The 13,284-nt window shown below is 43.8% G+C and overlaps 1 protein-coding gene and 1 long non-coding RNA gene across 2 annotated transcripts; one reads left to right on the top strand and one right to left on the bottom strand.

Annotated features, from left to right (window-relative positions):
- The first annotated feature begins 679 nt into the window (after nucleotides 1-679).
- LOC117771571 lies at nucleotides 680-2,209 on the top strand. The gene is made up of 2 exons (XR_004615614.1): nucleotides 680-988; nucleotides 1,629-2,209. It is a non-coding gene; the product is annotated as an uncharacterized LOC117771571 (long non-coding RNA).
- A 635-nt stretch (nucleotides 2,210-2,844) lies between these two features.
- Nucleotides 2,845-13,284, bottom strand: alpk2 (alpha-kinase 2). The gene is made up of 13 exons (XM_034602072.1): nucleotides 13,210-13,284; nucleotides 10,775-10,965; nucleotides 8,975-10,735; nucleotides 6,281-7,832; nucleotides 6,034-6,181; nucleotides 5,390-5,517; nucleotides 5,255-5,299; nucleotides 4,872-5,170; nucleotides 4,253-4,341; nucleotides 3,948-4,165; nucleotides 3,786-3,834; nucleotides 3,450-3,694; nucleotides 2,845-3,409 (listed from the first exon to the last, which is right to left on the bottom strand). The coding sequence occupies exons 2-12, from the start codon at nucleotides 10,787-10,789 to the stop codon at nucleotides 3,487-3,489; spliced, it is 4,512 nt and encodes a 1,503-aa protein (XP_034457963.1). The 5' UTR covers nucleotides 10,790-10,965; nucleotides 13,210-13,284; the 3' UTR covers nucleotides 2,845-3,409; nucleotides 3,450-3,486.

Below are 13,284 nucleotides of genomic sequence, written 5' to 3'. Positions count from 1 at the left end.
GTGACAACTCCCATAGGACGTTAAAATCCCACAAAGCAAAATAGTTTTGACCCAGATTTGGGTCACACTCATCCAGCCCACATCTAATGAGGAATGATGGCACATGGGCGGTCCGTTCGTGTTTGCCACATCTGGGCCACGAGTAAGCCGTAGAAATATCACATGTCAACCAAAGGGACTGAAGGTGGCCTAATTTGTTTTTTGCTAATCGGGTCATATTCACCATTTACCACATGGGCCAATTAAGGTTCACCTCCAGATTTCACTTTGCCGAGAAAGGCCCACATTTGTTTTGGGATATTCGAGCCACATTTGCTATTTAGGCTCACATCCACCACATCTTGTGCAGGCCACAAGAAGGCCAGAGGTGCTGCATCATTGCCTGAAGTGGCCCACATCTGTTTGCTGTCTGGGATTCGAGTAAGACTAAGAGTATGATCGTATTCAAGTTAGTGTCATCAGAATGTGATGACACTAACTTGTGTGTCTTATTCTGACTATTGCCTTAATCGGTGTAATATCAGAATATTGGCGTCAGTGAAACTTTGGTATAAAGGCCCTGATGTTGCCTCACCATTTTTTCAGTCCCCCCCCCCTCCTCCTCCTCCTCCTCCTCCTCCTTCACCTCCTCACCCTCTCTATCTCTACCTCTGGTCAGGGTCGATCAATACTTCCCCCGTAGCTTATCACTAATGTGGAACTGGCTGTTTGTCCAAACCCTGCTCTGTCTACATAAAGACATGGGACGGGGACGCCACCAAACACAAACGCGCCACAGATCCCCTCGTGAACCTGCAGCTGCGGGCGGACTACTGGACTTTTACACCATTTGGCACGCAGAGGCCCGGGAGACAGAGACATGACTTGTATTAGTGTGAGAGGGAAGGAGCAGAGAAAAGAGAGGAGCTGGGAGAAGCAGGAGCAGGAGGCCAACTGATGGGTTCGAGTGACCGAACATTTGAAAGAGGATCCACTTTAGAAACTTAAGGTAAGTTAGTTGTTGCCCTGCAATTGCTCTGAATCCACCAGAAATGTCACGTACACTTTTATTTGCAAAGTTTATGATTTCATGTATAATGACAAATTTAAACTTAGAAAACAGAGACTCTTTTTCAATTTTCAGCTCTGAAACATAAAGTTAAGTTAAAAGCATGATTTAATATAGATAGTTTTAAAGTTATTATGACATATGGTCTTAACAACCTTTATTCAATTATTTTACAATAATTTCAGATTGTTAGTTATGTTGGAGAAAAGGGGGGGATCACACAGATGTCTTCTTCTTGCTTTCCCACGCATGTGCACACAGCTGCAGTCATCCCCACCAAAAAAAAAAAAAAAAGACTGGACTTTGGACACTTTGGATAAGCCTTGATTATTTACTTGGCATATTTGTTTTTCACGATTATTCTGTGTTTTCATGTGCTTTTTCCATTTTTGTTCATTTTGCCATATTAAAAGTTTAAAGGTCCACATGGCTAAATAAATCATGGATCACAGCCTGTGTCATTTCAGCCTAGTTTGAGTTTTTCATGCCGTCGCACACAAGACATTTTTTTACTTTCATTGGCGTCATTGCTCTGTACTGATTCCCCTCATCAACAAACTTTTCCCTCTCATTTCACCAGGTCGTCCCGGGAACAAGCCTCTGCTGCGTCTCCACGGCAAACGTTCTCCTCCAGAGCTGTGGAGTGTGACAATGGTGTTTGTGTCCTGTGTATCAAACGCCATTCTCACACTATATAGCTACAGTGTGAAAAGGACCTCAGTGTGTTTCCCCCGTATCCTGTGCAAACTTTATTCAACCGTGTTGCTTTTGCAGATTTAAAACAGCCTCCGAATCGGCGAAGCATGTTAACGTGTCCACACGTGTCGTATGGCGGCTATAGCGTGGGACACGTTACACCGAGATGGAAATAGACAGTGTGTTGATGGGCCGTGCGTGATCTCGAGCCTCTGAGTGTGACCTATTTTCTCTTTTAGTGTTTTCGGTGCTAATTTGCCGCTGGACACCTACATTTATAAACACAGATGGGACAACGGCAGATGTCCCATTTGTTTTCATGCCTCCTGACATTTCACTCGCTGTCCTGGTTCGAGCTTTTACCACATGTAAACAGGTAATGGAATTTTAACAGTTGTAATTTTGTATTTTCCTGATTGCACAATTGTTATATTGTAATAATTAAAATTGTTATAATAAACAGTTTTTTGTTTTGTTTGTCTTTTGCTATAGTGCGAATTTTTGCTCGTACACAATTAAACGGCACTTTGTGTTAACGTTTTATAAACTCCTTCACCTCGGCCCAGTGCAGACACTCTGTCCAAGTCATGTTGCAACACTCCCCCTACCCTCGGGATCCTGCACGCCACTGGTCCCATTATAGAAAAAGTGAAATTAAGAAACCACAAAGCATTTTCAACCAGCAACCTCTCTTTAATAACAAAGATCTGCAGTTTGCTGCACACACTGGTCACATAGCCACAGCCTGAGAGCCATGTCAACAATTTGGGGCAGGGATTTAAAAAGGCCACACTGACATTATAGGACAGGAGAGGCTCATCGTATAGAGGCAGTCAGAGACGTTAGTTGAAAAGCCGGGACGCTATATTGAGATTACACTGTCGATTTGGCTGCGGCCGTCAGGTTACAGTGTGGTTTGATAACTGATTATTGGTTTTAGTTTTTCACGCCTGAGCTGAACCAGAGCAGCGTGGATCCACGAAATAATGCCAGAAATCAATGCAACAAACAGAACTGATAGTAAAATGACAAATGAATAAATCAGTTTAAGAGGAAAACCATTCAAATGTTTCTTTTACGTGAGCTTTTTTTCTGTACAAAATGTTTTTTCCACAGTACAAATATGACATTATTGTGAATTAATCCAATCACTCAATGAAGCAATGTTATAATCATGTCACATTAAACTGAAAATACAGAATGTTCATCCTAACCCAAGCACAAAAAAGACCCGCTTATACCATAAGTCATCTCCAAATAACATACTGTGTTTTTAATCCTGTGTATTTATAATACAACCTACGTTTCAAAGATATTCCCCCAAAGCAATTAATTAATAAGTTCATTAATTTAATGAACTAATGGTTTGAAAACATCATCAAAGTAGAAAAACAAGAAAACAACGCATTGACCTGTAAAGGCAAAATCATCACACATCATCAATGCAGCGATCTAAGACATCACAGCTCGTCACTGTAGATAAACTGCCTCTTCTATCTCTTTCAAGTGTTTGTCACAGTTTTCCCAGAACTTGAGAAATTTGTTATAACTACAGTGCACAAACTCTCATACAAACTCTTCATCGAAATAAAAATATATATTTCATATACATCTCAAATGTTCAACATGAGATGAAATAATCTCTTATATGACCAGTCATCTCCATCGCCTCCTTAAAACCAGCTTTACCCCATGATACCAATCAATAACCAAAACTCTTAGACCAAAGAGTTCCCCTCTGGTTACGACTTCCCCTTCAGTGTGGGCCCAAACGTTTTCTTCTTGGGCGCGGCCGGGGGTTGGGGTTTGGGTTTCGGAGCATACGCTGGCTTTTTGGCTTTAGGCTGCAGGGATTTGAGGCCCAGGATCTCACAGTACGTGTTGCACTGGTGCAAAGCCTTGAACTGGTCGATGAAGGAGGTGGAGCAGTTTCCTTTAAAGCCCTTGTATCTGAAAATAAATAAATAAACACATCAGTTTGCAAGATTCAATTATTCTTGTATCGCTCAGAGCTGCCCTCGTTCTCAAAGGACATACTCACCCTTTCTTACAGGTGGCTATGCCCACATCCGTGAGCCTCATGCCGACTCCTGAAAACACAAAAATTGGATTAATATCTAGGATCCTACATTATAATTTGCAGATAGAACCACTTTTTGAACGTGTTTATTTTGCATTTCCAAACTTTCTCCATCCTCCCGACCTTGCATGTCAGTAACCAGCAGGTTGCCGCCGGTGTTGTGGTAGACCCAGTGCTGGAAAGCGCAGCATTTCTGTCCGGCCTCCGAGTCGCGCCTCGTCAGGTTGATCTCTTTGCCGTCCTTGACTGAATACTTGACGAAGTCGCCGATCAGCATCTCCTCCAGCGTCGCGTAGGGGATGTTGTTAGATGGACGGTGAACCAGGTAGATGGGGATGATCCTGGTGGGAGCGTGAAACAAAGTAGTGTGAGCTAAAAGAGAGAGTTGTGTCGTACACGGAGTTTACACTTCTACAGACATCACTCACTCTGGGACTTCGCCGAAGGCTTCAGCAGACTGAGCTGCAGCAGTGTACGCCTTGATGTACTCTCTTGCTGTGTTCTGGACCTGACACTCCTGCAGAGCAGAGAATCCACATTACATCTACATTCAAATTACATTAGAAAATCAATGCACATGATGACAATTATTAGTATATATTGCAAATGAGTAGATTTTATAATAATTTTCATAAAATATCATAATATTTCCTTTTATCTGAGTTTACATTCTAATAGAAAGATTTTAAGATGATAAATAATTTATTACATAATAATGAATTGTGGATAAAAAGGAAAATGCTTTAAGAATTTCATAACAGTGCATCAGTGCTTTTAGTGTACAATTTTTATTTTCTCAAATAATGGGGTAATTCTTACTTTTTGCTTTTTTTTAAACAAAAAATCATAGTCTCATGCTTTTCAAACTAATAAGGGGATGCGATATTGTAATTTTGTTTTACTTTAACTATTTCGCTCTCAATACATTATTTTGATGCAGAAATAAAATGCACGGTTCCATGTAAAGTGACACATCGTATCAAAAGTGCTCAAAATATAATCATATATAATATAAAGAATAAGACATGTTTACTGTGATGTTCTTACCTCCACAGCCAAGGTGAAGTTCTTCTCAATGAGCTCGTCGTTGTTCTTGGTCCCGTAGCTGATGGCGTTGTGAACTTTGAGCACACAAGAGTGTCCCGGCAGCAGAAGAGGCTTCTGACCGGTCCGCAGCTTGGTCCGGAAAGCCCGCCGGTGCATTCCCTCCCCAAAGTGGACCTTCTCAGTGATGATGCTGAGGGGATGGTTGTCCCCAAAGGATTGGTCAGATAGGAAATCCTCCTTGAATATCAGCCTGCAACAGCGGGCATCCTCCTCTTCGCTCCCCATGTCTACAGGAGCAGCTGGGGAAAAAAGACAATACTTCAAACTCTTGGACAAAACTGTAGAGAATCCTTTAAATTCTTTGTTCTGGAATCACAACTCACATGAGGCTGTCTTTGGAGATGGAGGAATGACGATCTCACAGAGCACTGTGAAGAAATGCAGGGTTACATGTCACCTCAAATTAAGTTTAACACACATTAAATGCTTATTCTTATCGCTGGCAATCACATTTTTACCTTCGTATGTTAGCAGGTAGTCCAGAGTGACCGATCCGTGCAAGCTGCTGAGCCGACACTGGTACTTGCCCAAGTCTTTGTGGGAAGCGTTGGAGATGGTGAGGGACACTCTGCTCTCATCCCCTGCACTTCAGAGAGTGGTGTGGTGTCACAGTACGAATAAATCCACAGAAATCTCCACAAAACCAAGAGCCTGATATACTTTGACATTTAATCCTACACATTATGGCAATCCAGGATCCTTAGTACGCTGGGAATTTAAAATGTGTCAGCTTGAAATGTTTCCCTTCAGGAGAAATTGTTGACGTAGACTAGAGTATCATACGAGCGAAGGTACAGCTATAGACAGATGTAGAAGGTAGAGGTCCTAAACATTAATAGTTCAGTTGTACAAAAAATACTACAATTGATTCATATGAACACATTGGAAACTTAAATGGTGTTAATGATGATCAGGTCTTTCTACGTAAGGCCAGTGGGGATAGAGACAGAAAAGGCTGTGGCCCGTCATAGTTTCACTGAGACTAAATCCAACTAGTTATCAAAGATAATCTGGTTATTTAAAATATTAACTGATTGGTTGTAGCTTCAGCTGTTCTGTGAAACAACTTTTTAAAAATCATGTTTTATGAAACCTACAGTACCTTCTCTTGATCTCAGCAAGGACGGCGCCCTCTCTGCTCCAGGTGACAGTGTAGTCGGAGAAGACGGCTGAAAACTGACACCACAGGCACAGACTCTGTGGGTCCCCGCTCACTGACACTGTCTGGATGGGCTGCACCACCTTGGGCTCTGCAGACATATGAGGTGAGGAATGGGGGTATTATGCCATACTGGTCTTGTGTTGGAAATGTGTCATAGCATGCAAAAGAAAATTGAGAAATCTCTAACCTTCCTTCGGAGTGATCTTCTGTTTGACCACTTCACTGTATGCCTTTTTACGAGTTGCGTCAGCATCAGCCTTGGGTTCCTCTGCCTTTGCTTTGATATAAACATCTGGCTTTGGTAGTTTAGACTCCAAAGCACTAACAAACTTCCCAAACTTATCCTCTGACAGGCGTCGTCTTTTAATAACGTCATCTTTCAGAGGGCTGGTGAACTTCTTGGGCTGACGGTCTTTATTCTCTGCAAGATGCGGAGGTCGTTCACCCTGGGAAGCTTTAGCCTCCAGTTGCTGGGACTTTTTCAAAGCACCATCTGAATGACCAATGCCCTTAGGAGCTTTCTCCACTTTGTTACCCAGCTTGGCCTCGAACATATCAATCCTTCCTTTTGCAGTCTTTGGTTTGGCTCCATTATCTTCGTCAACCGGTGACTCTCCTACGTTATTCGGAGCTGCTGTGCTCTGACCGTTTTTCTTTTTCTTTTTGCCATGTGGTTTGCTCGGAGCCTTCTCGGCTGCCGCTGCAGCTTCAGTCCCCAATTTAGCCTCATTGTCCTCAAGTCCAGCTGGAGCGTTCTCACTAATATGTTTTTCTACAGTAAGAGGATGAGTTTCTTGCTGTTTGTTGGTCTGCGGGGCTGAAACGTGATGAGATAAACTCTCCTGCTTGTTGGATGCCTGTGCACCATGATGGTGACCTGCTGATTTGTCCTTTTTGGAGCGTGTTTTGCCCTCTGAGGTGTGCTTTTGAGATTTGTGAGGCATCTTCTCAGCTGTTTTCTGATTCAGCTCAGGCTTCTCAGATGGTACGGCTGTGGCGACAGTCTTTATAGGCCTTGAAACAAATGGGTCATTGAAGTCCAAAGTGATGACTGCGACACAGTTTTTCTCCGAGATGACGAAATGATCTGCAGGTACAACAGCCAAGTTTGAGAGTTCTCTACTGAGGTCATCAATCTCCTCAATTATTGTCTTTCTCTCAGTGAAAAAAAACTCAGAAGTGTTGCAGGGTTGTAAGTCCAGTTGTCCCTCTGGTGAAGACTTCTCAGCGAAGTTTATTGTATGCTCTTGTTTATGAATCCGCTCCTCATAACCATCAGAGGACAGTTTGCCAGTAATCCCATGTAAGGTTTGCCAGACAACGTAGGGTTGGACGTGATCACAACTCAGGTCTCTGTTGTCATCGAGAAAACTTTGGGCACAAATTTGATCTCCTTCCAAACCACTGCCTTTCCGACATACGAGGGAGGAGCTGCTACTGAGGGGAGCTAAGGGTATAATAAACTTGGGACTCCCCCCCTGTTGCGCCACCTGACATGTTCTGTCGAGGTCTGGTGAAATGTCAGGCGACACGTGTGTGTGAACATGCAGGCCAGGTTGTCTGTCCACACCTGGCACATGTAAGTTGGTCAGAGATCGTGTGGTGAGGAAGTTAGAGCCTGCTCCTCCTCTATTGACCTTGGATGGCCCACAGATCCTTTCAGCGTACTGCTCGACCAGCGAATGCGATTGGGAGATACTGCTTTCATGTGTCACTTCATACAGTCCATCTCCTGAGGGCTGAACATCAAAATGAGTCAACAATGATACAAATGTTAGACGATTGTATATTTCATTGACATTTTCTTAAAAATAATTTCATACGTTAGAATATAGGTCTGTCAAACTTCACTGAGACTGTATTATGATAAAAATGTAATAGAATTGTACTATAATAGATTCTGCAGAGGGTTACAACATCATACATTTTCAGACCTTTATTTAAATTGTTTTATTTGTCACATACCTTTCTTTAGAGCCACAAAGTGGATGTTTAGGAAAAACAATGTTTCTATATCCAATCCCAGAGTCCATATGTCTTGCATGCAAATGAACCCTACAGTGCCACTATTATAGAGAGGAGCTCCAGCTCTATCTTGCGCACCTAAGCCTATCAAAAGCAGTCTCCCAGGCCTGTGGACCTGTCAGCGTCCTGGCCGTTGGTTTTTAAAGGAGATGCGGTGGGAATGGGTGTGTTCAAGTGGTGTGTACAAAAAGAGGGAGAGAGAGCAAGGGTGGGTCAAGTTTCAGACATCAGCTGTGGCGTCCTCTCACCCCACCACCCCCTAACACGCCACGGATGCATGCTATTATCATTGAACTCTCTCGGCTATAATTAGATGCCATTTCTGTCCATCTGAAGTTTTCCTCTCAGGCACTTGTTTCCTTCAGCTCCCACAGCTGTCTGTCTTTGAGATGGGAGCCAAGGGACTTATCCAATAAAACGGAATAATGCCGGGGCGGGAGGCCTCGGGCGAAAACAGAGGGCTCCAATTCAGAGCAAGGCGAGGACCCACGTGAGTCTTACACGTGGTGACATACATAGATTTTAACTGTGTGGACCTCCTGACTATGGCTATCAAAGCTTTAGGTATGACAACACTGACAAGGGCAGGAGTGGGAATGTCTGAACTTTCTGGCTATGTTTCCAGAGCACATGACTGATTTATCTGTTTTCCAATACAACTGATGTGAAGGTGATCGCTGTTATTCTCTCTATCGTGAAGGGTGAGGCTCAGGCATAGTGTCTCTGCATGTGTGGGACCAACACACAAAATGCATGTGAAACATCCACTCATCTTTCATGCTTTTCACAAACAGAGCTCAAACATTCCCCTGTCAAACACAAACAAATGATGAATAAATACATTGTGTCCTCTTACCTCTTTAATTGCATCCGCTCCCTCCAAATCTGTCTCCTCTGTTATATTCAGTATGACTGGATCTTCATTGCTGATGAAAAGTTCTGTCTCCAAGGAGTTGACACATCTGCCACACTGAGAGAGATCCAAATGAGTGGAGGAAGCAGATCCAAGGATCAGTGGGACTGCGGTCACGTCTATGGCCAACATGGCACTGGATGAACCCGTGGATGAGTGAAAGGACAGAAAAGGTTCAGTGTGGTTGCCCTGGATTTCTTCTGTCTCCTCTGCTCCTTGTGTGGTTGCAGTAAAATCACACAAAGGCTCAGCGCTCTGGGAGCCCACTCTGTCTCGGAGCTCCGGCCCTGCAGCTTCGGAGAGACAACCCCGTCCAAAAAGGATGGAGCTCTCCTGGGTGTTATGTGCTTCTAGAAGCTGATCCTGGATGCCCATGTTAGGCTGGAATTGTGCCTGCGCTGACGCCTCTGTGTCCGAATCAGTGTTTACCTCTGCTAGCGCCTGTGTCAAAGCCTGTATCTCAGCCCCTATCTCTGTGAAGGCAGTTGTGATGTCGTCTGGTGAAGCTGTGATGATACCAGTCCAGTCTGAGAGTGCAGTCGCCCAGCTGTCCACTGAGGACCACCTCTTGACCGGTGGCCCCCAGCCTCTGGTGTCTTCACTGGACCAGCCAATTACCTCGCTGCCTTCGAGGTTGTAACCCGACTCTTGAGTCTCTCCAGGGAGAAAACAGAAGTCACCGGTGACTGTGAGTCCCTCTTGAATCACAGAATGACTCTTCCTGTCCACAACATCTTCTGTGTCCTCACCTGCCAGATACTGACACGCGTCCAGCCACAGCTCAACAGGGCTACCGCTCCGTCGTGCCTCAGGGGTTAAACCAGTGACCCCTGCAGTCCATTGCCTCACATCATTTACTGACATCAAGCTTGCCTTGCAATCATCTGCAGCAGGTGGTCTAAGCCCTGCGTAATGTCCCACGTCTGACTCATAATCCACTATAGCTTGTTCCTCAGTAGAGCTCAGCACGTCTGCTGAATCACACACATTACTTGTCCTTTTTTCTTCTATTTGTGATGATGCCTCGAAATCGGGACATATAATCTCATGGGGATATACATTGGGGTCCAGGATAAGGTTTTGTGTCTCACTCTCAAAGATATAAAGGTCTGACACAGGCGCTACAGCTGCGTCACCTTCTGAACTGTCGGAGTGAGGCGATGATGAACTCAAAAGAAAAGCGTCTTGAATGTGTTCACAGCTGAAGCTGAGCCTGGTGAGGGGCTCAGAGGCAGACGGCTCCATCAAACCCTCTGAAACATGTGACCTGACCTGAGGTGGAGTGTTGTCCTGAATGAGAGGACAGGCGAGGGATGAGGCCTGTTCAATGTAAAACTCGGAGAAAGTTTCCGTTGGGGGTGAATTAAGGTCGTGAGGCAGGTGAGGTAAGAGAGGCAAAGCAGTTTCTGATGAGCCAAAATAAGCCTGAACCCTGAGGTCATCATCCGTTGGCACAGGCTCTGAGCGAAGTGACAAACAATCTGAGACATTGTAGCTGCATGATGAAAGTTTCAAACAGTCTGAGTCAGCGCTTTTCTCATGAGGGAGGCATGCATAGACATTTGTTAAAGCCTCAGAGGATTTGTCAGCCGGGTCTGAGAGCTCAGGCGCAGCCTCCGTTCCTGTCTCGCCTGCAGACAGCGTGTTTAAAGCAGGACTGTGTAAAAGAGAGATGGAGTCCAAACCCCTCGTCTGGCTGTCTGGGAGACACACCGCTGACCGTGTTTGGTCATCGGTGTAAAGGAGTGACACATCCATCAGGACTTCTAGCTGAAATTGCTCAAGGGAATATTCAGCAGCAAGACTGCGGCTGTCAAACAGCAACTTTAGGCAGAATTTTGGGACAAAGTTCTCTGTGCCGCGACAGATCGTTTTTGCAGGGTGACATTTCCTCCCCTTAGGGTGCAACTGTATCCTTGAACTACTGTCAGCGCCTGCAAAGTAAAGTCATAATCAGAAAATTTGAATATTTCATAAAATGTAGTAAAGTCAGACTGTGAATAGCCTCTAAACTGAGTCTTGTGTGTTTATTTACCTCCTTAATCTAAACTATTTGAAGCCAGGCCCACTATCTCCCTCTAGCTGTCAATTTGTGTGACATGATTACCTTAGTTGCAGATGCAGATGCCCCTGTGAACGATGTCGCCTGCATTTTAGAAGCTTTAAAAGGCCACTTGACAAACCTTATCAACAGGAAACCTCCCGGTTGTTGTTACTTTGAGGCTGATAAAGATGTCTGGTGTGTGTGTGTGGTTGTGTGTTTGTGTGTATGGTCCAGGTATTACTCATGATGTGGGGACCTAGATCTGTTTTCACGGTCACATTATGGGGACTTGTCTTGGTGTGTGTGTGTGTGTGTGTGTGTGTGTGTGTGTGTGTGTGTGCTCTTGTACAGCTTCTTTGTGAGGACCGGTTTGAGTCTACAACCTACCGAGTGAGGACATTTTGGGAAAGTGAGGACCTTTTGGCTGGTCCTCACTTTGTGACTGTTTTGGGGTTAAGACTTGGTTTAAGGGTTAGGGTTAGAATTAGGTTTAGGTTAGGTTAAGGGTTAGGGTTAGGGTTAGGGTAAGGGGCTAGGGAATGCATTATACCAATGAATGTCCTCACTAAGATAGCTGTACAAACGTGTGTGTTGTTAATTGGCTCCAGACAACAATGTCCTATTTCTACTACCTTGCACAGCAAAGAGAAAAATAAATATGCATCGTTTATAATATATATAGAATATATAGCACGTGGAGTTCAATGTCATGTTATTGATTGTGTGAATTTTTAATTTCCTCTACAGATGATCAATGAAGGTACACCTTATCTTATCTTATCTTAAATTAATTTAAATATACAATGTGAGTAGTTGCATACTGACAGAAATGTCAAAGACATGAGGTGTTACGTTACACAAACACCTGGAACTGTTACCATCATGAGTATATTTCAAAGCAGTTTCTTAAATTTCTAGTTTTGTCCTTTAGATTACTGTTGCAACTAGACTGGCCAAGGCCCGACCGTTCCCTTATGAGAACACATTTAAATAAGACAAAATTTAAATAGATTATCCCAAAAATTGCACACACTCATAAATATCAGCCCCCTACACGTATCAGATTTTTTGTCATCAAGATCCATGAATTATTCTCTGAGAGATCAAGTTTTGTATAACACTGATAACTAACAACCAAACAAACAGAGACGAAAAAATAACCTCCTTATTGGTGGAGGAAATCAATTGGTGATTTGAGTTGACCGTCTCCAAAGCACCAAAACGATATAACCTGTGTTTGTCTTACTCGCTGCATGCAGCATGACATACGTGCAGATGCCTGATGAGAAGTGTTGAAGGGAGGAGGCTCCGAAACACGCAGCCTGATACACAAGATTGCAGGAGCTGGTGGCACAGACACTGGAAAAATACCAGTACTTCTTCACCCATGACCTGCATTTGTCACATTCCTGCGGCACTGAAGGACACCTTGAGTCTGAAATGTTTACTATAGAGCACAGAGCCACTGTTTTAAAAAAGCCGTAACGTAATTTTTTTATTCCATCGACCACGATCACCGATAGTTGACTGACTCCATATTTACATTTGCTTGTGGCCTGCAGATTGTCCATGTGACCTACATTCCTCAGTTTTGAATTGAAATTAATTGTTGATTAGTGCACTAAATTACACCTGTACTGACATCAAAGAAAAACAATAAAGCTGTCAGCACATGTGTGGCTGACAGCAAGAAAGTGTAATTCGATTTCATCTCAAGTGTCTGTTTCAAAATAGATCCATCCTCAGTCCCCCCCCACCCCCCACCCCCCACCAGCAAGAGCCTGAATCATTTAAAGCTTCCGTATGTGAATGTTTTGCCGTAAAGACATGAGCTAAAAGAGCTTCTGAGTACATTTTAACACCATTTTATCAAGGAACACCACTGGCCGATTTAATTCAATTTAATTCTGATGCTTGGCAAAGTGTATGATGCGGCACGGCAGAATGTGTGTGTCAGCCTGTCAGCAGTGTAACTGGCAGTGTCTATTCCCCGAAGAGAACCACTAATACAAAACCTCTAGCAACTTTGTTCGCAGTGGAATCCCACAACATTAAAGTATTATCATTACTCAAGTCGTTAAAAGAGTCATCAAGCTTGTGATGGGGTATTTCCAGCCATGCAAGTCGTACGTACCCTTCTCATAGCCATGAAGTTGAGGAGATAGACCTATGATGTTGGACTTCAGCGGGAGTTCAGGCGGAGCCGGCC

This window comes from Hippoglossus hippoglossus, chromosome 12 (genome assembly GCF_009819705.1).
Source record: "Hippoglossus hippoglossus isolate fHipHip1 chromosome 12, fHipHip1.pri, whole genome shotgun sequence".
Taxonomy (NCBI): Eukaryota; Metazoa; Chordata; class Actinopteri; order Pleuronectiformes; family Pleuronectidae; genus Hippoglossus; species Hippoglossus hippoglossus.
This window is presented reverse-complemented; position numbering and strand designations above follow the sequence as displayed.

What these genes read in the sequence shown, in the direction of transcription:
- alpk2 (XM_034602072.1), bottom strand. An exon ending in GAAGATCACTCCGAAGGAAG is followed by an intron (nt 6,182 to 6,280) that starts GTTAGAGATTTC and finishes ATATGTCTGCAG; the next exon opens with AGCCCAAGGTGGTGCAGCCC. An exon ending in GCCTTCGGCGAAGTCCCAGA is followed by an intron (nt 4,166 to 4,252) that starts GTGAGTGATGTC and finishes CGCTCCCACCAG; the next exon opens with GATCATCCCCATCTACCTGG.